This window comes from Diplotaxodon limnothrissa, linkage group LG20 (genome assembly GCF_057381915.1).
Source record: "Diplotaxodon limnothrissa isolate DT_005_m linkage group LG20, D_limnothrissa_male_GT1.1, whole genome shotgun sequence".
NCBI lineage: Eukaryota > Metazoa > Chordata > Actinopteri > Cichliformes > Cichlidae > Diplotaxodon > Diplotaxodon limnothrissa.
This window is the reverse complement of record NC_140615.1, coordinates 1,141,010-1,164,826: the sequence shown is the minus strand read 5'-3', so window position 1 is coordinate 1,164,826 and position 23,817 is coordinate 1,141,010. Positions and strand designations below refer to the sequence as shown.

Sequence of the window (23,817 nt, the reverse complement as noted above, 5' to 3'; positions counted from 1 at the left end):
GGCTGGATCTTGGAACCACCTAAAACATTTTTACGTTTGTTTGTTTGTTTTTCTACACTGTCGTGGCGGATCTCCAAATGCTTGTGAAGACGCATCTACGGATATGGGTTCTGTTGCCCTGACTCAGGACTCACAGGCTCACGCTGCCGGGCTGACATGCCGTAGTAATGCTGTGCTGCTGATGCTGTGCACACCGCACTGGGCTCTCCTCAGCCAATCACGTCAGCTGACGGCGGGAGGAGGCGGGGGAAGCGTCGGTCACAGCTAACGGACCGCGGAGCAGGTCACATTCTTCGTCCGTCGAATTGCGGCATACCGTTCGGGATAATGGACTTGTAACTGGGCGATTTAAACACAAAAATCATTACCCTAAGGCGCAGTATAATTTTCATTTAGCTCTTATCCATGAGATTCTTCAGGCTTACCTTCAAGTGCTTCGTGGACTGCTTTTGAATCTCCTCCTGTCAACGGCTGAACTGACCGCGGCGCTTTGTGAAATTTTCCATCTCTTGGCTGAGCTGAGGGGTTCCAACGTGAAGCAATTGAAAAAAAAAAACTGAGATTTTTTTTCAAGAAGGAGAAATAACAAACTCAGAAGATCAAAAAAGAAAAAAAAAAAAAGGAAAAAAAGAGACAACTGGAGCACTGAACAGTGTGGTTGCATCTCCCTGTCTGCCTCTCTGAGCCCGCCGGGTGCCTTCTTTGGCCAGGCATTTAAAAACTTCAGCTGCTTCTGGCTAAATAAAAACAGCCAGCTTGCGCTTTTAAAAAATATAAATATATATATATATATATATATACACACATACATATATCTATCTATATATATATATATATATATATATACATTTTTTGTGCCGCCACTCAGCAGTATGTCACCTGAGTTGGAAGAGAACAGCCAAGGTGAGTATGACGTACGACCTCCACTGCTTAAAAATGACTTCTTAGGTAGGGTACCATATGAGTCAGCCACTAGCTAAAAACATAAACACAAGTAGGTGAATTAAAGCATCCCTGCTTCTGCCACAGTTTTAACATTATTGGATGACGATAAAAGCTTCCACACACCAGCTGCGCTTAACCTGCTTCAAATCTATTATTTTACTGCATCATGCTTGTACAGAGAGGAAATATAAATAAACATGGGACCAGAAGCCAGTCATTTAAGGGTATTTGAGTCTCTAAGGCTACATCTCTAAGCCAGTGTAGCCTTAGAGATGTTCACTGGTGGTGAATACAGAAGACCCTCATGTCAGGGTATAGTCATTCAGCGTTCAGCTTATGAATTTAATGTGCCTCAAGGATATGATGCAAAATACTTAGATCTGTGGTGAAGACAGACAGTGTATACCTGTGTTGCCCGCCAGGTGCCTTCTTGGCCAAGCATTTTAAAAACTTCAGCTGTCTCTGCATTATGTCCTTGAGGCATGGCCATTTTATTTAAGGGCAGATTTTTTCTTGACTGGAAGCTCTTCCTCACACAGATGATTCTTCAACCACAGAGCAACCTTAAAAGAGAGGTTGCTCTGTATATGCTCACATCCCTTACCTTCCCCACTCTTTTCTCATCCTCTGCTCACACACCCCCTCAAAACTGCTCTGATCTGGATTCAGCTGCCTTTGAATCCAGCAAAGAGCGGCTCACTCTAATATTGTGGAAAGACACTAAGAGCCACGTTGCATTTGTGTTTGAGTGGCGCATGAGAAAGAAGAAAAGCTTTGTAAGTAGCAGGGGAGCTTGAGCTGTACCTTGAGGCGGCTTTATGCCGTGTTGTACCGCAGCACGCTAATCAGTCTGTCTGTGAGACAGAGAGAATGAACATCGGGGGAGGGTGCAGTGATGACAGTATAACTGCAACTGAATGTGGGCAGTTTGCAAAAACAAATCTCATGTATGTGTATATTAAGATGTATTACACTCCTGTTACCGCTGGGGGGGAAAGTACGTAATAACTGGCCAAGCTTGCATTGACTATTTTAATGAATGGAAAGCGTGCAGCCTCTCTTTCTCTCTATTCAGCACGAGTGTGGCCTAAGAGACCAGAGCTTGTCTGTCCCCAGTGCTGACGTGTGATGTAAAGATCTGAAACTGTATACTTGCCAGATGATGTGTTGTAATATTTTATGCTGTTGTTATATTAATGCCATTTAGTCATTTCCATATCTTTGTGCTTGTTTTTGAATCAACCCTGTTCTTCTGTCCAGGTGAAATCAGTGTTCCCCAGCTGGACACAGGGATACTGTCTGAGGAGGAGGGCAGCGCATCAGCTCGCCCTCTGGTGCCTGTGCCTGGGGTGGGCTCAGGGTGCGATGACGGCGGAGGGGGTGGCCCAACGCAGACCCAGGACGATACTGCGGCTGGAAATGGGTCTGTAACAGTACCAGCAGCGGAGAGAGAAACCTGGACCAGACAAATGGACTTCATCATGTCCTGTGTGGGTTTTGCTGTTGGCTTGGGCAACGTGTGGCGGTTCCCTTACCTGTGCTACAAAAATGGAGGAGGTGAGCTCCCAGAGCACTGTGTAAATGTACTCTGAGTAAAACGTTAAGTGTGTATGACTGAGCAGCAGCATGGTGGCTCTGTGTTTAACACTGCTGCAGAGGGCAAGAAGGTTACAGGTGCAAACCTGCTGGTTGGCTTTCCGTATGCATTATCTTCCTAGCACAGATGAGAGACACGCATGTTTGGCTAATTAGCGATTCTAAATTGGTAGTAGATGTCTCTGTTGGACTGGCACCCTTTATCCTCCAACTGTTGTCTGGTGGGATAGGTTCCAGCCATAGCATAAAATAGATAAATGACTGGTATTAAAAGCTAAGGAAAAAAAGCTACCACTAAGAAAAAAGCTTCCATAAGAGAAAGTTAGGGTCCAGTTTGAATACATTGAAGCTCTTTTCTTTTAATGCATTCTTCATGGATGCATCATTTAAAATAACCAATTTAGGAGCTCCTTCACTTCACACTACTGGTGCCATCTGCAAAGATTATACCAAAATTATACCATGATAATTGCCCTTGTATAGCAAAGAAAAGGTGGCTCAGCTATCAGCCCTGAGGGTCACAATGCTGGTGAAAAAGTCCACCATTTAGCCACGAAACCACCATGGGACTAAGTCCTTACTGACCTCTTTATAATTATTAAAATACTATGAATACAATATTCAGCAACAAGAAATTCAACAATTTCCATGGTGATATGAATAAAGTATTTATCCATCTGTGTATCTATTTATAAAATATTATTTAATGCAAAAAAGATTACGAGTTACAATTAGCTTGGTATCAAAATGAAACGTCTATTTAAAAAAGAGATTCTGGGGAAAAAACAAAGTTTCTCAGTGATCCTTTAAAGTATGATCCTCTAACTGAACGATCATTCAGCAGTGAAAATAAACTCAGATAGGCAGAAGGACAACCGTGAAAGTCAATGCGATGAGATAAAGTTAGACAAAGCAGGGCCTGCGTGGCTGTGAACACGTAGCTCAAAAGCCATGCCCCATCATGTGATATCGCCATATTTATTATAGCTGCCTGTTGCTTCATAGGCAGACTTAGGCCGAGCTGCACTACGATCTTCCTCTTCCTTATGTTGGCATATGATGTTATTTGAGCTGTTCCAAGTCCTCCTTTCATCTGTGCCAACTTTGTTCCCTCGTTACCTGACCTGACTGCAGCTTTTGGCCTAGACTTTTTCCTTATCTCTCTTATCTCTGCCCTACCCACTTTTCATTTTATTATGAGGTGTTTAGTTGAAGTAAAACTAAATGAGAGACTGTGTGTCTTAGTCCAGCCCTTTTTGTCTCCCATCTATGTGTCTTGTGACGAGTGGCTCTGATACCCACCTTCTGGTATCATATAACAATAGCCTGCCTCACACAGTCCACCCCCCTGTGTTCCTGCCCAGCGCTCATGAGACAAACAAAGGTGCTCTTTCCCACCCGCCTGCTGATAAGGAGGCATATGGATATGTCACACAATAACCGTCCTGTGACTGCGCCCCGTCCTTTCCCTCCGCGTCAGCGCAGTAACATCCGCTACAGTACTTCACTTTCCACCTTTGACCAACCCAGGGTACACCTTGTAACTCAACAAAAAGTATCCGATAAGAGCTGAGGCTTTAAGTGAGCACTGCTTGTTGGTGAAACAAGGACACGCTCCTCTGGAGACAATAACAGGTGAATACACAAAATTATTGCCCAGACAATCTCATCGATTTATTTGTAACCCAGCTGTTAGGCCTGATGTGTCCGGTTTAGCTATGATTAGAGAGGATTTACTTAAGCCTATTAAGGATGCAGTTGCGTGATGATTTGGCCAATTTGTTTGGGTATGTCAGCACAAGAATTTTCTCCACTCATTCCATTCAGTCGTCCTATCGCATCTTTCTCCCCTTCTCTCTCTTTTCCTCTTTCTGCATCTCTCTCAGTCTCCCACCCCTTTCTCTCTTAGACTCTCGCTCACGAATGTTTCCTTATATGGCTACAGCCCTCTCCTCTCAGAGAATCACATAAAGAAAAATGAAGCGGATGAGAGAGAAATTGTAAAGCATTTGCACAGCGAACCAGGTCAATGCCTTTGTGTGTCATTTTTGTTATTTGTTGAACCTCTGACACGTTGATGTCCCAATTTTTCTGCCAGCCTCTCCGGTAATCTGTCCATCTTTCCCTCCTTTCTTCTTGGCCTCTTTCTGCTCTGCGTCATAGCTGGTCATGTGACTCCACTCCCATCTGCACGCTGTGGTGGCATAACCGAGTTATGTTTATTACTATTCCACCCAAATCATTGCAGGTAGATACAGGGAAGTAAATTCCTTGTGCTGCCTTTTTTGCACCTTTTTGCTATGTTTTCTTCTTCCTCATCAGAGTAGGCTACAGTGTTAGAATTCAAAATGAAGTTATTTATAGAAAACACTTGCTCTGAGCCAGCTGCTGCCGATCAAAACAAAACAAGTCCTAGATGTCTCTATCAGGACTAATAATTCCCATCTGAGTCCACTGTCGTCTCACATTCCCATTTTTCTGTCTCCTCACCTTGCAGTTTTTGAGTTCAAGGACAAACTAGTGCAGTTGCCTCTGCACGCGGGAGACATTGTCTCCCACACTGACTTTCAGCGCAGCTTTTATCTGTGGGCTTGTCTGTCCTCCTCCCTGACTCCCCCCCCGTGTTCTGTGTTGCTTCTTCCTCCTTTTAACCGTTTCTTCTTGAGCTGAACGTTTAATTACGATGAGCCTTGTTGGTGTGTGTGCACATTCTTAAAGACATTAAACATGACTTTCATGTCACGTTTTCTGCCTGTTTCATTGTCACACATATTCAAAGAGCCTGAATTTGTTAATTCTGCAGTTGAAATTAGAATAAATTATAATATGAATTAGTTGAATTTAATGTTAATGATATAATTAGTTGAAGATTTGAAGATATTAATGAATAGCATTTAATTGTCTCTAAATATGCTTCCTAGCATAACGTCTGTGGGAGTGCGGCTTTGCTAATTTTCTTTTTCAAAGTCAGTCCTTGGTCTATTTACATTTTTAAACATGAAAAAATTAAGTAATGTATTTCTCCAAAGTTTCTCATAGTTGTTTAATTTAGCACATGAGGCATTCATTGTGTTTATTAAACAATATTAATATTACAATAGTACAGTATTGAACACTGTTTCTACCTGTCCGTGATGAATATGAGTGCCGTGTGTTGCAGGGGTTTTCCTGATCCCTTACTTGTTGATTGTGTTCATCGGGGGCATCCCAGTTTTCTTCCTGGAGATTGCCCTGGGACAGTTCATGAAGCAGGGAGGGGTCTCTGCCTGGAACATCGCACCCCTCTTTAAAGGTACGTGCAACACATTTATCTGAAAAGCTATAAATCTAGCCACCATTTTTTGATTTAGAGCTCACCTCTCCTCCTTCATTAGGTCTGGGCTTGGCCTCAATGGTGATCGTGTTCTTCTGTAACACCTACTATATCATGATCCTGGTGTGGGGCCTCTACTTTCTCTTTCACTCTTTCACTAACCCACTGCCCTGGGCCACCTGCGGACACCCCTGGAACACCCCCAACTGTACACAGGACTTTCGACGCACCTGCCACAACCGCAGTACTGCCCAGCCTGCTCTACCATCGTCTGCCGCCACCAACTCCAGCCTCTTCTCCTCCGCATCTCCGCTGAACCTCTCCTCAGCCCAGCTCCTCCTCAATGGCAGCTGCATGGATGCTGAGGGCCTGCGTTCTCCTGTCATTGAGTTTTGGGAGTATGTCATCCCTTGATTAAGCAGGCTTTCTGCAGTTTTTAAGTACATTTTTAAGGCTGTGCACACAGGTTTTTTTTTTACCAGTTGCAAAATGCATCTTATTTTAAGTTTTGCTGGCATTTATATGCCATTTGCAGGATGTATAAGGAAATATAGTTTCAATTGAAATCCAGCTGTGCACTTTATATTTGAACATTATTTACCTCATAGCTTTAAATGTCTTTGTTGTGTTTGGAAACAATGTTTTTCACATCTTTTGTTCTTTCTTCTAGACGTAAAGTTCTTCGTCTGTCTGGAGGGCTGCACGAGCCCGGTGATATAAGCTATGAGATGGTGCTGTGTCTTATAGCCACCTGGATCATTGTTTACTTCTGTATGTGGAAAGGAGTTAAATCTACTGGCAAGGTAAAGTATTTTCTGCCTGTGCAATACAAAATACATAATGTTACAGGGCTGAGTGCAGATTAATATTTATATCCGTTAGTATGCTGCACATAAAAGGTTGTCAGGGATCATGGAGTGCAGTCTAATGTTTGAACGGCTTCATGGAAAGATTTAAATAATTGCAGCATTTTTGCCCTTTGACCCCAAATCAGCTTTAGTGTAATGTGGGGATCAGTGTCTAGACTGAAACACAAATTACTCTAAATATATGCATACTCTTGTTCTTTTAAAAGTTAGTCATATTCTGTATATCTTTTCACTCGGGCTGCAATCCCTAAATCTTTATTATGTAACACTCCGCATACAGACTGCTCAGCCTTCCGTTTTGTAAAAAAAAAAGCCCATTCCTCATTCTTTTGAATCTCCTTATGCTGTAGCATATTGAGATGTGTGTGTTTGCATACTTGTGTCTCCAGAGTAGCCAAAGCTCATAGAAAGAGGGGAAAAATAATGAAAGCCACTGAGCCAGCCAGCTATAAGCCGATTAGTAACTTTCCACCATGTTTGAAAGCTGGAAAGGGGCTTTTCTGTCCATGTTCTCCCCTAGATCAAGGCAAATATGTGCTTTCTCACTGCTTTGCTCTCACCATACTGAAGCTTGGACTTGATTTTTCTATAAGGTAGCAAGGTAGCAAGCTGTGACTTTCTCTGTATAATGTGACAAAGACTGCATTCTGAAAAGGACTGCCAAAACCCCCTGCTATTGCAGGAGGTTTACAAAATATCTGGCTTTCCATTTACAGGCTACCTTTTCTCCAAAGTAATATGACAGGCCTCATTACACATCTACTACAGGAAGGACCTAATGGGCTTCTACTTATGACACGAGTATTTGCAAAGCAGGTAATTGTTTAATCAAAGTGATAAAAACATGCTTAGGCCCAGCTAGATAAGCTGATGAACCATGTTGATAAGCATTAAGCATTTCCAGCTAACCTGTTCATTTAATATGGGGGCCCAACTGTTTAGTTTTCTCCTTTCACTCAATGCAAGTTACTGCACAGTCTTCAAACTTGACCTCCCCACCCCAAGTATGTCCCAGAAATGTTCCTAAAAGTATTTAGAGGTGTGCTTAACAGGTCTTGTTTTTATCTCTCTGCAGGTTGTGTACTTCACAGCTCTCTTCCCTTACCTGGTTCTGGTTGTTCTTCTTGCCCATGGGGTCACTCTGCCTGGAGCATTGGATGGCATTGTTTATTACCTGAAACCAGACTGGTCCAAACTGGGAGAAGCACAGGTTTAACTTTTGCATAAGCTTTGCTTTGGATAAGAACTGTTCAAATGACATCTAAGAAATGTAAGTCAAAACAAATTTGGGGGGAAATTACTCACACGTGTCTTTTCTATAATAGGTGTGGATAGATGCCGGCACTCAGATTTTTTTCTCCTATGCCATCGGACTAGGTGCCCTGACTGCGCTGGGTAGCTACAATCGCTTCCATAACAACTGTTACCAGTGAGTTTATACACAACATAGAATCAGACGCTACTGTCACTGAAAGGGGGCCAAAATCAGCACAAAGTCATAGCCTGAATCTGCATTCTGCTTCATGTGACTGTGGACTTCAGTACTAAAATAAACCAAAAAAAAATGTATTTCCACTACAAATAGGCTTTCTTTCACTATACACCCAATGACAGGGAGAAGCGCAACCTCAGTCTGACCTTGCTAATGATCACATGAAGACCCAAAAAGATCTGAAACATTCCCTCACTTGCACTTTGAATGCTTTATTGTAAGATCTGATCTTTTCTCTGAACACCACTATGACTATTAGACTAAAACACTGTGCATTAGAAGTCTGATCGAAGATTCACAGTCATAAATAGTCGTAAATATATAAGAGATCTATTTTATCTTCAAGCAAACACCCCTTTATGCATTTCCAACAAATGTAGAATATCAAGTATGCACTCAATGAAAACTCTCACATGGCTTCAATGAAAGTTTTCATTGGTTTGTAAGCTTGCATATGTTTAGCCAGAAGAGACAGATACGTAAACCTATTAAGAGCCTTTTGAGGTATTTGGCTACACAGTAGTAACAAGGATTTTATTTTTGTAAATCTCAAGCACGTACTTATTTAGAGGGCACTTAACGGTATGGGCCACATTTTTTTCCTCTCTTGACCACAAGTTGAAAAATGAGTTCACATGAGAGCTTTTCAGCCCTGTTTCTTACACACATTAAAGTAGGCCCAGAAATAGATGGCAAGATTTCTATAAGCTATTCTTAGAGTTCAGCATGTAGTATATTTTGCATCTGGGTTACAGATTTCTTGCTTTAAAAGTAAAGCAAACATAGCTTGATTAATGATCTGTTTAGGGATCAAACTATCAGCATCTCCACCTGTTGGTTCACCACTTATATGCCCCAAAGTGCACACACTGCCATAAGAGAATCTTTTACTGACTCAGGTGTGAATTGTTTAGAATATAGCAGTCAAAGGTCACAGTCCTTGTGACCTCGCAAAACATATTCCTGGCCATAATGCAATAATTCCTCTGCTGATTCATATAAACACAGCCTAAGAATGCTAGCTGTGCACAAAAACAGCCAAGTAGTGATGCAAGCAAGAATAACTGGATATTTCCATATATATCATTTAATATTTATGATCATTTGACATATCTCTTCAAGCTATGACAGGAAAATGCAGTTTTATCGAGCAGTTTCTGGTGCCTAAGTTGCAAAGAAACAGCACACTGTTTTGCACCAAAGTCCTGGTCCAACCAACCTTTTGGCTATGAGGGCAAAAACCTCACACATGCAAGGGGGTGAGAACCGGCCAGTGAAATTTGCCCCTGTAGTGATGCTGGCAATTATTTTATTTTTAGCCTGTGGCGATAACCTGTTCTGGATTGAGCTTGATAAACCACTTATTGAGCTTTTTTCAAAAGTTTAATCATTTACAAGCGTGCTACAGGTATAGATACAGGTATGTATTTTTTTTGCCTCGCTAGCCAACACAGGAATTTCAAAAACGGACACAGAGTGAAGTCTTCAAGGGAAAAATTCATATAAAATAAAGAAATAACAGATATAAATGACAGACAAAATACAGTTTTTTTGAAAGTCCATCTATAAGTTGTGGAATATTAGGAAATGTAAATAAAGTTTTAGACATTTATTGTAGATAAAGTTAACATCACTTTTTAATAACCAAAAGATGAACAGTTCTAGTATTTTATAAAAAATAAGTAGTTTATTAGAGTGAGTGATTGGATCCTCTGAATATACTTACACAGTGTTTACACATAAATAGTAAGCTAAAAAACAAAAGTAAAGTTAGGCGTGGTTTTAGATAGATGGTAGCAGCTCTGTTATGTTGAGTATAACTTTTTAAATTCAGCATTTAACAGCCATGTTTCCTGGTGTGTGATGACAGTTACAGCCTCAAAGAGCGGCTCCATAAAGAGCGGGCAGGGATAGCTCAGTAGGTAAAGCGGTTGCCCCGTGATCGGAAGGCCAGGGGTTCGAATCCCCTGAACGGCTACCCTGAGGTACCCTTGAGCAAGGCACCATGCCCACACGCTGCTCCCCGGGCGCTGCACTGGTGGCTGCCCACTGAGTGAATGGGTTAAATGCAGAGAAGAATTTCCCCACGGGGATCAATAAAAGTGTACATTATTATTATAACTTTAAGTTGTTTGAACAGGTAGGGTCTTATTACGGACTGCTTTCTTAAAACAAACTGTCATTCTGACTTGTTTTGATTGTTTACATCCACACACATGCTTTTGTGCGCTGCCTCAGATTCGTACAGATAGTGTTGACTGAATGGACTGAATTGCTGTTGAAAGCATTTGTGTAACAGTGTTATAATAATCATCACAATGCAACTGCTGTTTGTACATTCTTCATATCAGTCAGCATTCTTGGTTAGACTTGTCAGAATAAACAAAGGAATCCTGCTCACCGTGTAGGCAGATAACAGAGACGTTGTTGACGTAATACTCATTCGAATCTCCTAACATCACTGCATCATAGATATCGGATATTTTCCTTTCATTCTGTATCATCCGTGACCTTGAGACAGGCTTCTTTGCTCTCTATTCTCCACCTGACAACTGCAAAGACAACATCTGCTTTTAGAGAAATTGCTATTGATCCCCAGTTTAGCTTCCCGGCCCATCTCTACTCTCTATGCCAGTGTCTTGAGTCTCTGACACAGGCCTTATGTTACAGCACAATATAATGCATCCTTCTATCTCATTTCATTTATTTTATGTGATAGTTGCCTTGTTTTTTTTCTTCTTCTCTGTATTTCTGTGTAGGGATGCATTTGTGCTCGCTCTCATCAACAGTGGAACCAGTTTCTTTGCCGGCTTTGTGGTATTCTCTGTGCTGGGTTTCATGGCTACAGAACAAGGAGTGGACATCAGTAAAGTAGCCGAGAGTGGTATGAATACACCTTCCCCCCTGAAACGCTGTGCAATTTGTATTAAGTAATAAGCATCACCAGTGAGAGCCACATGTCCACAGTGATGGCTCTGTTTCTTAATGTGCAGGTCCAGGCCTGGCCTTTATAGCCTATCCCAAGGCTGTGACTCTGATGCCTCTGGCACCGCTCTGGGCAGCACTTTTCTTCTTCATGTTACTCATACTGGGGCTGGACAGTCAGGTACTAATGACTGACTTTCCTTTATATCATAATTTTGGAGAAAGAACTCATCTTACACAAGATATATACTAATTTTACTTGAATCTTACGTGCTTTTATTTTTTGGTGTCAATCTAATTCCTTCTCTTTTTCTATCATTCTTTCATTCACCAAAGAGAGACAGAAACAGCCTGAAATACCAGTTTTAGGATTGCATTTCTCAGCTGCCTGTTTGTTGTGTGTCTGTTTGAGCCACTGCCTACATCCATTGTTTTACAGCCCAGGGATTTGTCAATGAGCTTCTGTGTGATTCACACAGAGAGCGTCTGTCTGCTCTCCATTCATTTACTCTCATTTTCAATTCTCTCCCTTTTCTTTCCCTTCTTTTTTTTTTTAACTGGCATAGCCTATGAATATCCTGCCATCTCTGTTAAATAATGTAAAAATAGCTTCGCAGCTGTTATCTGCTCCACTCTTTATGGTTGCTGTAATATGTTTCGAAGAGATACGCATAAGCATTCTTTAACAGGGAGACGGCTCATGATAAAATGCTCACTTGCAAACTTTTAAGTGTCACTTCACTGCATCTGATGTACAACGATTGTCTGAAAGAGGAGTTTATAGAGTAGTTGGTGGGATGACACAGCGTCCACCTCTGTACTGGAAACAAGAACTAGCTCATTTCTGCACCTTTATGGATATTTTTGTGTGATATTTAATGTGTCTGTGATATCAGACAAAAATACTAACACACACAGAGTCGAAGAATTCTCATTCACTTTTGTTCCTCTACGTTCCCTCTTTTTCATTTCCAGTTTGTCGGGGTTGAGGGTTTGATAACGGGAATCATGGACATGCTGCCCCCAAAATCTGCCCTGGGCTCGCTTCGGCGAGAGGTAGTAGCTGCCATCTGCTGCATCATCTGCTTCCTCATTGACATGTCCATGGTTACTGAGGTAAAGTCAAATTTTTGACTAAATGTCATTTAGTTGTATTCTTCAGAATTAGGTATTTTTCTAGTTAGCTATTTGTAGATTACTAATTATTCTAATTAGGTAGATTTAATTTCTTACCAGTCTTGTAGTAAAGATAAGTGTCCTTTATGGAGCTTCTCAACATTTGCATCATAACCTCCTTTTACTAATAATAAAATGTGCTTGTTGGAACTTGTAATTGGAACTGTAAACCACTCTTAGAAACCAACTGCTCACATATTGGCCCTTTTAGCCTTGTACCACTGCTGTGCTCCTAAATTTGTTAGAGTGAATGCATTCTGTCATTCAGACATAGCTTTCACTTTAGATTTGTGGAAAGATTAACGGAAGGAACTGCATGTCTGAAATGGGTTATGAATTATTAAAAGGATGGTTCTGATGGTCTTCTACTCTCACCGTTTCTATCAGGGAGGGATGTATGTCTTCCAGCTGTTTGACTACTACTCTGCCAGTGGCATCACATTGTTGTGGCAGGCCTTCTGGGAGTGTGTGGTGGTTGCATGGGTGTATGGTGAGACAGCGCTGCACAAACACAGCACAAATTATACAAACTGCACTGTCCAGGGCATTCTCACAACATCCTTACATTACCCTGTCAGGCGCAGACCGTTTCATGGACGATGTGGCTCGTATGATCGGCTATCAGCCCCTACCCTATATGAAGTGGTGTTGGTCCTACATCACACCTTTTGTCTGTGTGGTACGTGCTACTTCATTTTTTTTTAAGTAAACTGTATCTGCAAGTGGAAAACTAGTAATATCTTGGCATTCATATAGGGAGTGTTCCTGTTCCATGTGGTTAACTACAAGCCCCTGACCTACAACACAGTGTACACATACCCCATCTGGGGTGAAGCACTTGGCTGGGCGCTGGCCCTATCCTCCATGCTCTGTATCCCTGTCACTGTTCTCTACAAACTACTGCGCTGCAAAGGATCTTTGCGGGAGGTCAGTGTTCATGGGTGCTGGCATGTCTGTTCACTTGCATTCTCCTGTTTCTGTTTACTTTTGATCAGTAGGAATGCGTCTCCTTGGATGTTGCCATCACTCATCTATGAGTTATTTGTTCAACTGATTTCCTCATTAATCATTAAAGAGGACTTATTGCAGAAAACTAAATTGTCCGTCCCGTCCCAAAAAAACCATCTCATTGTGTTTTTACTCTGTAGCGCTGGCAGCACCTAACCACACCAGTTTGGGGCAGACATCACTTGGAGTACCTGGCCCCTGAGAGTGAGGCCAAACTGCTGCCCCCTGCAGGAACCAAGGGGACGCTGCTCTTTGAGAGTGTCATCTGATGAGTTGAGCTCCACAGAACAAAAGGGTCATCTTTGACAGCAGCAGACACGTACATACGCGAACAAACTTACAGATTAATTACACACCCTTCCACTTTAAAACTGTAAGAAAGACCTGGACAATGGACCAAAGATTAGATTGGAGAAAAACAACCATGTATTCATCACATGCTGATATACCCTCTGCTCTGTTTTCTGACTCTACCTCGCTGGCTTGCCCCTCTCTTTCTGTCCCACTCCTGCGTTTGTGCTGTTCTGTCCTGTATTGCTTTGTCTGTGTGATGTAGTTTGTAGTTTGCAATATCTTCCCTTTCCACGCCTTCCTGTCCACGTTTTAACAGCCTCACTCAACCCAAGCAGTCATGCCATCTTCAATGAGCATAAACTTAAAAGAGTCTGATGAGTTGTTTTAAAATTAAAGACCTCATATCTGCTGCTGATAATGCCACGGTCTGAATGCTTATGTGTGTAGATGCACGTATGCCTGTGCCCTTGTGTTTATAACCCATGTCCCGTGCGTGTGTGCGTGTCTGTGTGAACGGGTGTTGCGTTAGACCGTGGGCCACGGTCTGTGGCGATGGTATTTTCCATTTATATGTAACATTGCCTTCAGCCATTGTTTCCTGCCAACTGTTCTCTGTGAATTAACTGTACAAAAAAACAACTTCCATTAGTTAAAAACTAAAATTATCATGACAAGCAATGCACCACCAATTCCAGCTATGTATTATAAACTAACTTAAGTATCCAGTGTGTTGTACGGTCTGTGAATCAGTGTTAATATTTGGAGGGGATGATGATTATTATTTCCATGTGAAGAGAAGGAGAGAAACCTCTGGGTGAGCTGTTTAAAGAGCAGGAGGCTGGGATGACAGAGAATTGCTGTGACGCCTGATGAGATGCAATAAATGGCCAGATAAAGATGGATGTAATGTGTTTTTATGGGTCTTTATTTACATTCTCATTCATTTTTATTCAAATAAGATATGTACAGAAAGTACAGAAAAACAAAAACAAACTCCATAGATGTTCAACAACTGAATGTTTTCAACATTTTAACCTTTGTGTTGTCCTTGGGACATTTTGTCCCTGTGGACCACAGGTGTATGGAAATCGGGACGATTGTTTAGTATGTAAAAGATGGATGAAGCCACTGTGATGTCATTCAGTGGTCTTTGGACTGTTTGTTTTATGGAGATAAATGTTTAACCTCAGTTTGCTGCTCCGTTTGGTCTCATTTCATTAACCCTCATAATGTCCTCCCGATTTCCATACACCTGTGGTCCTCAGGGACCACCGTTAGTTAACATCCAGGTAGTTAAAAAAATAGCTTAGACCTTTATCAGTGTTCCTGCAGGCTCATCATTTATTTTGTTAGCATCTCATTAATTAAGAGTCATAAACATGTCTATTATACAGTTTACACATAAATACACATTGTACGCTGTCTAAACATTTGTGCACTATCAAATACAGTTCCTACATTTTTGAAAGCTAAAAAGTAAAAGATGAGGGAAAAAAGCAGGCAGTTATCAGCACACAGACAGCAAATCATATTCTCATTTAGCTTCTAAATAGGCGCACTGTTTAGCTTCTGATAGGAGCAATAGCAGATGACACGCAGCCCAAAAATAGAAGGGAGCTCAAGATGTCAGAGCAACCACACATGTAAATAATGACTGTAAATGGACACGCATTTTGTTACTCTAAAATGTAACAGCTATTACACAATGCATGCCATTCAGCTCATTACTGCGGGCTTTGGGAAGGGGTACTGTAAGAATTAAGGCTTTGGGGGGGGGGGGGGGCACAGCTAAACAGTAACACTGTTCAGATTTTATTGATTATGCGTTGGAGACTTTTGGCTTTTGTTGTCTTTAAAAAAATATCAACTGGTAGATGCACGCCTCTCACATATGAGTGTCCCTCTGGGGTCAACCTTTCTTTCTAACACTCTGCTCTCTCACACTGGCTATAAATACAGACTCCTATTAGTCCACTGTTACATTCTCCCACTAAAGCCCCGCCCCTTCCCTGTCCCTTGCATGCAACACAGTGTGAGAGAGCTGCAGTGACGTCTTGCTGTATATCTCATTAGAGGATATCATAAAAAGCCTGTTGCCACAGCAACCGCTCCCTATGTTTCCATAGCAACCGGGCGCCATGTCAAGGTGGTTCATTCTCCCTTTACTGAAAGGGGAGGAGACGATGGTGAGTGATGAAACAGAAAGCAGCCTGAAAAGAGGAGGAGGAAGAGGGCTAAATTTGAGTGAATCTGACCCCTGCTGGTCACATCTGGGTGTTGCGGGACACATCCTGAAAGAAATTGGAAGATCCAGAGCTCAATGTGTGAAAATATCTCAAAGAATGTATTTCTTCAATGGCAAGTGATAAATAAACAGAGAAGTCAAAAGTGTGATAAGTATTGATGGTGACCCACAAGCACAAAATAAGCCTTCCACTGTTTCTTGCGAATATAAAGCACTGCATCGTGGACGGTGATAAACAGCCGGCTCTTTGGGATGGAGGCTGAGAAGAAATCCGCTGCTTCCAGCTGTTCCACGACACAAGCTGTTTTACCACACATAAATGGAGAGAAATATGCATGACAATGAGAGAGCATATTGTAGTCATCTAAATAAATATTCATGTGTCATTGTCATCTGACAGGGCGTAGCAGGGCTCCACCGAGGCTATGACCTTGTCGCATTCATTATGTTAAGCTTCAGTGCCTTAATTCAGCATTAAGGAGAACCCTCTGTCTCTGTTTTTGTCCGATGTGTCCTTTACCTTGGCAGCCTGCTAAGTAGATGTCCAAATCAACTTCTCCAAAGTCCCTGAAAATCTGGGAGAAAAGGACAAATCTCACGTTAGTTCTCTCTTTGTCATCCGTTAGAAAAATGATAACATTTCAGCAGGCACACACATACATTTTTCAGTGTCTTCACAGTGACTGTGTCCACAAAGCTGGTTGTGGAAATGTCCAAGATGATGCTGTGCGTGCCCGATTTGCAGGCCCGTTTTTTCTCTTCATCGCCGTGCCGAGAAAACTCTGTGATGTGGTCAGAACCTGTGGCTGAGTCTGAATCTGACATGGTTATGTCAGGTTCATAAGCCAAGTTCATTTGGCCTTTATGAAGGCCATCTGTAGCTGTTTCTGTCATGCTAAAGTCCACACTATTCCCGTTTCTCTCTCCTTTTGTTCTTTCAGAGACAGTTTCTATGTTCATCTGGGACTCCTTTAAAGAGAATGTGCAACTTAGTGACTAAAGATTCTGACTTACTGATATATTTTGGAAGAATTAGCAAAACCTTAATTTCAGATCTCATACTTGTTTTTTTGCCTCCTTCTTGGTTTTCTTTTTCTCTTTCTCTTGTCTACGCTTCTGCTTTGCATCTCGTTTCTTCTTTGCTGATAGCAGCTTCCCAATCTCGATTCCAGTCTGCAACAAGAGCCAAGCATCACATTAAAACAGAAAGAGGAGAGAAAGTGAGAAGAGTGAGAGAGATAGTGAAAGCAATTGAGGGTGCTGTAGAAAGCAGAGGCAGATTTCACACATACGCACACAGAGCACAGATTATTGAACACGCAACCACATACCTTCTCCTGCAGGACCTCCAAGAACATCTCGGCATTTGTGTAGTAGATAGTTGCAGATGAACGGAAGATTTTAATTCCAGGAATCTCTTTTGCCTGCATGAAATCACACATTAGAAGGTTTAAGAAACTCACACCCTGCTCTTATTTCATTTGCAGTTTCTGCTTTCCTCAGATGTTGTTTGACTAAACGGAGCTCCTCTACCACTTAATGATTGTAAGTAGATGTAGCCTTACTCACAGTGCCCCACTACCAGGGTAAATCAAAACAAATTAGCATCTAGAGAAGGTAGTTGCACGCTTGCCACCTTACTGCAATCGGTGTAAATGGAAAGGGAACAACCTAATTTAGTTAAAACTAAAAGTCTGCAATTCTGTGAAGCTGTGATTACAGCTCCAGGAGGAAGACGTTTAGGAAAAAAATCTGAATGTTTAAACAAACATGCCAAGGTTTACTCTTGTTTTTTTGTCTAGGAAACCCTTTAATACAGAAGTGCTTAACAAACATGTTTGACCACCTGTCATAAAAACAAGAAAATTAAAATATTTTAAAATTTGCCAAAAGCTTGTTTGACACTAAAAGTTAACCAAGCACAACATTCAAAACTAACATGTCAAAGGATGCAACTAAGTAGCTGCAATTTGGCATGCTAATAAAAAAATAATGCGCTGGACTATTTTTGCTGCTTTTTTGGTTAAACAGTCAATTTGAAAAATCATGGATAGTTTGGTCCCGCCTTCACTGTTGTGATTGGTGTGGGGGTAGGGACAGGCTTAGGGCGTCGGGGGGTTCCCCGGAGGCATTTTCCTTGGGGGGCTCAACCCGGGGTAGCGGTCATGTCCGGTTAGGGGCTCTGTTGGCTCTCAGGTGACTGTTTCCTCGCGGCTGCGTGCAGCGGGACTAGGGGAGGGTCTGTGCTGACGGACGTGGGTTACTGACCTGGTAGCCTGGTTGCCCCTGGGTGGGTCCGGGATGGGCGTGAGGTTCTGGGGGCGCTCCGTCTCTGGGCTGGGGCCCGGGCCGGGCCTCGGGGGCTTGGGTCCTGGTTGGTGTGTTGCCGGGGTTGTGGGCGGGTGGGTGCATGGGGGCCCAGCCCTGGAGCAGGGTGCCGCCGGTGCATCGAGCCACCTGGGGGGCTCTTCAACTGGTGGGGAAGATTGTCACATCTTGCAGGAGCTTTCCTCTCCTCAGGGGCTCTCTCTACAGGAGGGGGAGATACAGGAGAGGTGGAGGAAGATCTCAGCCTGGGTGTTTATTGTCTTATGTAGTCTGGAAGAAGAGTGGATGGTGGGGTGGGTGCAGTTTTCTCTGTGGTGGGGTTGGGTGGACTGTCCTGGGCTCTGTGGGGCCGGGGGGCGCTGCTGCGCTGGGCCCCGGTCTGGATGGGCATGGGCCCCCTTTCCCTGGTGGGTCGCGGAGTATGGGGGTGCCTACTGGGGTCAGCGGGGGAGCTGGCCCCAGGGAGGGGTCACTTGCCCCTCCCTTCCTTCCCTCCCCATCTCCAGCTGCCTCCCTCTTCCCGCTCCACCACAACCACCCACACATGCAGGACCTTGGAGTAGGGGTATGTCACCAGGGTGCAGAGGAGGCCACCCCGTCCCCTTCTGGCTGCCTCTGCCTCAATTTTATCCCACAACTTAGACATTCACATTACTCACACTCTCATTACACATACATATAGGATCTTGGGGGTGGGCACGATACACGGAATCCAAAGTACCATCAGGGTGTACACCCCACCCCTGGCGTCGTTGCCCACCTCTCAATGTTAAATACACGTAGACATTGAGGGCCAGCAGGAGGGACCATGCGCTTACCTGCTGCTCTCTGGCAGGTAGCTCCATGCCCTCCTGGGTTTTAAATGCACCTTAGAACACACATGCATCAACACTACAATGAGCAGGTGGAGGGAGGTTTGGAGTCTTCTCTCACCCCCATTCTCTGCGACCTGCTGGAGCGGGGGGGCTAGGAGGAGGAGTTGGCCGTCCGACTGCGGTCTGGAGTGTGGGGCCTCCCTGCTGCTGCGGAGTCGGGGCGGTCTGCCTCCCCCCACCGCAGGGAAAAGGGTAACACCACCTGGGTCTGGGTGCAGTTCCCCCCCTCCAGGGGCAAGGGTACCTAGACCCGGGGCTTAGAGTACGCTTGGGGAGTGTGATCGTGTGTACAGCGTCTCTTTATGTCTGTCTCCACGTTGGTTGAGTGTGGAGTAAGTGCATATGAGAGCATGAGGGTGGGAATGGATGTTTGTATCTGTGTGTGCCTGTATGTCTGTGTCTATATGTCAGGTTGGGTGTCAGGCGCCACCTCTCTGGGGACATCTCAGGCCCTCCAAGGTTTGGAGGCCTATCTCCCCCTACCACCACTTCCCCTGCCAGTGGCGGACCCCCTCAGACATCGGTGCGTTGGTGGTTCTTTGTGTCCGGGGATGGGCGTCCAGGTACACACCGGCTCACTCCTTGGCGGCCGCTTATCGGGGCCTGGAGCCTGGGGCTCGCTCGGGCCACTTCGGAGGTGGGGTGCCCCCGGCCTCTCGGCCTGGGGCTCGGTCACTCAGGCACAGCTGGCTGCCGGCGGAGCTCACGGGCGCGTCACTGCAACTCCCCCTGGCTTCTGCTCCGCGGCTGCTGAGTGAGCCCTCATCTGGGACTCTCCTCAGCTCTTTCCGGGACAGTGGCGCAGCTGCCCCTCTGTTGGTCTTCCTTGGTCTCTTGTGTTCTGGGGGCCTCTGGATGTCTGGAGTTTTGATCTCCTCCATACCTGCTTCATGCCCTGGAGGACGGGGCTGTGGCCCCCCCACACCCTCTAGCAGATCATTACATGAAGGAACCTTTTAAAAACAAGCGCGTCCATGCTCACAGGTGTACACACGGGTGATCACACCCACAAACTACACCCTTTTTGGCTCCTACCTCAAAGCACACTGTGTTCTGTTGATCTTATGTGCTGCACAATAATGTTTAACATTTAGTATTTACTGTCATATTCCCATATATCATTGTGATGTTGTTTATTCTATTACTCTTGTTCTCTTCTGCTTGCTTTCTTTTTTCTTTCTCAGCAGGTGATCCAGGTGATTGATATATGCATTTTTTTTCTTTTTTTCTTCTTTTTTTTTTCTGCTCATTCTGTTGGTTTTTGTCTTTTGCCCTTCTCCCCCGTCCCTCTTCTCAGCTGTTTCTCTTTCCCTCTTTCTTTCTCCCCTTCTTTCCCCCAGTCAAGTCTGTCCCATATTCAGTAAGTGAAAATAAAATAAACAATAAAAGGTGAATCAAATGGACCATTATGGCAAGGCTGGGATGGTCAATTTGGTAAAGTAAATCCGTTGGGCATCTTTCTTTGCCTTTAGACAACAATTCTGATGGCAAAAGAGCCAAACGGGACAGGCAAAAAAAAAAAAAAAAAAAATCATGGATAACAACAATAATTATATTTAAGCATTAAAAATATGTTTTTGATTGAACAGCTTGGATTACAGAAACGTAACGACAGATTCTAGCCCCACTATTACTTTAAGGCATAAACACTGAGTGGTGGTCCAACAAACTTGTTGAGCACTCTGTTTCACACGTTCATGCGTCAGTCTAGTGGTGTCTTTCATTTCAACTAGTAGCCTTTCAGTCGCTTCCTTAAAGTTGATATTAGTTTAACTAGTGGAGAAGTGGAGAATTCTAAAACTCAGATTTTTAAAAATCTACCACTATATGCATGGTTAATTTCCTCAAGTAATATATTTATTGTTGTTATTAGAATTTGGGCCAGCTTAAACTTTATTTTATATTTAATTTACCTCCTTGTAGGTGTCTGTGTCCAGATAAAGTTCAGTGCCTGGTAAGTTGCCCAAGATTGAGTAACGTGGTCTGAAAGGCATTAAAAATGTCAAAATTACACCAACAATTTCCCTGCATCTCATTTAAGTACCTCATCGTGATTGCATAGACATTACTAATTAATAATTAGAGTTGTGTAGTTACAGTTGTGTTCTGAAGATGAAAGTAAGCATGGAAAACGCAACGGAGACAGCCAGGCCCAGGTCCAAGTTGAGCACGATGGTGCTTATGAATGTTACAAGCCACACCAGCTAGAGGGCGGTATGAACACAAAACGTTAACAAGGTCCACGGTGCCACAAAGGTCACACAGTATTCAGCTGAGCAGAGTGCCTGCTAAAGAGGATTAAGTCTTACCAAGTCAACCTTGTTGGTCTTCCACAGCAAAGAGACATCCATAAACTGCTTAAACATTCCTTTCAAGTTCACAAACACGATTGTGGATAAGACGGCCTGAGGAGCAAACACAGACACTAATGAAATCACGCATACCCATAACCTCACCGGCTCAGAAACTGCCAGGAGGGATGGCGATCATTAGCAAGAAATGGCTCAGGAAGGAGAGTGTTACCTTGGGGAGATCTTCAAAGAGAGGACCTATTTTCAAAACTGTGATCAGCACAATGATGGAGGAAATCACCCCCGCAACCTTCCAAACACACACACACACACACACACACACACACACACAAAATAAATGGTCTCAAGATGACCATAAAAATCAGGTGTAATTTGTTGTAAATGTCTGTGCAAATGATTCAGCCAGTCCAGAAGTTTTCCTTCTTACCCTTCAATGTAAGATCATCATGAAGGCAGATGACCCTCAATCCATGACCCGAGGGTCTCTAATGACTTACCTGCCATACGTCTGTGTGTGTTAACAGTTTAAATGGATGTGTTTAAAATCTTATGTTTGTCACATCAAATACTGATTTTTTTTCCTGTATATTTGAAGATTAATTTATAAAAAAACTGTTCTTCCTCATCCTTTTTTCTTATTTTAGTGCCTGAATTGTTTGCACAGTTGCAGTTTGTGCTGTTCGATCACAGAAGTAGTTGTTTTTACTTGTGTCTTGCCCCCTGTGCTCTCCTGGACAAGACTCCGTGACAACGAGGAAGTTACAGAGTAACAATGAAAAAATCCACCAATAGTGTTACTGAGACCCAACGCGACGAGCTCCTGGAAAGACAAAAGGCAGACAAGACGCAACACTTTGGTTAATGGTATTGATGTGACTTCAGGTCAGCACAACTTTTGGGTCAATGACATCAGTGCACTCCTTATTAATTTTTTTGACCAGGCCAGCACGTCACTGCCACGCTGAGAGACGTGGTCGCAGTAGTTAAGATTCCTGATTGCAAAAAAGCGTGTTGGGCGTTAATTTTTTAGCAGTCTCGCCCTTAGAGCATTTGACTGTTCACACATTGCCTCTGATCCCAGTTAAATAGCTCTGCACGTGTGTCAAAGTGTGCAAACAACAGAATGATTTTTAATCAGTGATGGGAATAACGGCGTTACAAGTAACGGCGTTACTTTTTTCAGTAACGAGTAATCTAACTAATTACTATTCCTATCGTTACAACGCCGTTACAGTTACTAACAAGAAAAATAGTCCGTTACTATTTTTCAACAAACAGATGGTTGAAGCTGTGTTCAGCTTACCGCATCTTATATCAGTTGCATGGAAGTAGCTGACTACGTAAGTAATGTGGACGCTACAGCTTTAAGCAGCTGCGCGCTCTGCAACAGGGCTCACTTAACACCCAAAGAGCCATTTGGACCCGGGTTCCACGCAAAAGAAAACACTTTTTGACATCTAAAATGAAGATAATACTGTATATATTGTTTTTTACATTTATGCTTTGTGTGAACAACTAAGGTGTGTTCCTTATGAAATCCATGAAGTGCTACAGAGAAAATTACATTTTATTTATGTAATTAACACATTTTGAACTCTTAAAGAAATATAACAAAAGGAAAGACACCCAGCTGAACTAAAATGATCCAGCAAACAAAAACTGTTGTGAGCCGCCACCCTTATATCGCCTTTGGGATTTTGGAGCCTTGAACTGACTTTTAAAAAATAATTGGAAAAAAAGCTCTATGCTGCTAAAAGATGAAAAATAGATATTTGCAAAATTCTGCCTAAATATGTATTTTACCTGCTTAATGTGTGTGGCAGAGCGTGGTCTGCAGCGCCGTTGCAGGGGAGGAAGACGCACCTGAGCACCCGCAGTCACGACTCGCCGCCTTTACGTCTGTGCTCTCTCTGCTGTTGTGTTGGTGTGTGTTGGGCTGTGAGCTGCAAAGCTGCAGTCGGCTGTATGCGTACAGCAACCGTGTGTGAAAAGTGGTCAATAAAGAGATGCTGAAAAGCGTGTTCATACAAACATCGTCGGGTCTGCCGTGATATGTTTACAATGGGATTTCTGCTCCTGAACCTCTGCGCACAGTGTCTGCAGGTCGGGGCTGTACGAAGTCACTTTCATCTTTACGCAGGACTGTAAGCTGTCATCTGTGAGGCGTGAGCGATGTTTGTTTTTAACATAGTTCACGGTGGAGAATAGCTGCTGACATAATGTGGATCCGAAGAGCCATATTTGGGCTACCTGGGGTTAAAAATCTCGATAAATGCACGACGTTTCGGCGGGTATACCGGCTTCCGCCAGTGTGACGCTTATTTTGAGCGATGAAAAAATAATAGAATATAATTTTATTTTTATATTTCAATATCACAATAATCTTCCAATTTAGAACTACAAGTTAAAAAAGAACTAACATAAATAAAATACACTTCA

At 43.1% G+C, this 23,817-nt stretch overlaps 2 protein-coding genes across 2 annotated transcripts in view; one reads left to right on the top strand and one right to left on the bottom strand.

Moving 5' to 3' along the window:
* Window positions 1-872: 872 nt before the first annotated feature.
* LOC146610171 (sodium- and chloride-dependent creatine transporter 1) lies at window positions 873-13,603 on the top strand. Its single transcript, XM_085344470.1, has 14 exons — window positions 873-903; window positions 2,206-2,502; window positions 5,702-5,833; window positions 5,916-6,252; window positions 6,525-6,657; window positions 7,799-7,933; window positions 8,049-8,152; window positions 10,975-11,099; window positions 11,209-11,321; window positions 12,116-12,256; window positions 12,704-12,806; window positions 12,895-12,995; window positions 13,073-13,243; window positions 13,465-13,603. Exons 1-14 carry the CDS (start codon window positions 873-875, stop codon window positions 13,591-13,593), a joined length of 2,052 nt encoding a protein of 683 aa, XP_085200596.1. The 3' UTR covers window positions 13,594-13,603.
* Window positions 13,604-15,882: 2,279 nt separating this feature from the next.
* The window catches only part of LOC146610168 (solute carrier family 26 member 6-like), a 31,389-nt gene continuing 23,454 nt past the window's right edge, over window positions 15,883-23,817 (bottom strand). The window contains exons 9-19 of the mRNA XM_085344951.1: window positions 22,085-22,198; window positions 21,590-21,667; window positions 21,376-21,471; window positions 21,164-21,270; window positions 20,980-21,049; window positions 17,195-17,287; window positions 16,926-17,036; window positions 16,524-16,832; window positions 16,384-16,438; window positions 16,034-16,164; window positions 15,883-15,909 (exon numbers count right to left, since the gene is read on the bottom strand). Coding sequence (XP_085201077.1) covers window positions 15,883-15,909; window positions 16,034-16,164; window positions 16,384-16,438; window positions 16,524-16,832; window positions 16,926-17,036; window positions 17,195-17,287; window positions 20,980-21,049; window positions 21,164-21,270; window positions 21,376-21,471; window positions 21,590-21,667; window positions 22,085-22,198 — 1,191 coding nt within the window. The remainder of the gene's footprint in view (window positions 15,910-16,033; window positions 16,165-16,383; window positions 16,439-16,523; window positions 16,833-16,925; window positions 17,037-17,194; window positions 17,288-20,979; window positions 21,050-21,163; window positions 21,271-21,375; window positions 21,472-21,589; window positions 21,668-22,084; window positions 22,199-23,817) is intronic.

What these genes read in the sequence shown, in the direction of transcription:
- LOC146610171 (XM_085344470.1), top strand. Translation starts at nt 873, where the DNA reads ATGTCACCTGAGTTGGAAGAGAACAGCCAAG. An exon ending in GAGTTAAATCTACTGGCAAG is followed by an intron (nt 6,658 to 7,798) that starts GTAAAGTATTTT and finishes ATCTCTCTGCAG; the next exon opens with GTTGTGTACTTCACAGCTCT. An exon ending in GGTGGTTGCATGGGTGTATG is followed by an intron (nt 12,807 to 12,894) that starts GTGAGACAGCGC and finishes TTACCCTGTCAG; the next exon opens with GCGCAGACCGTTTCATGGAC.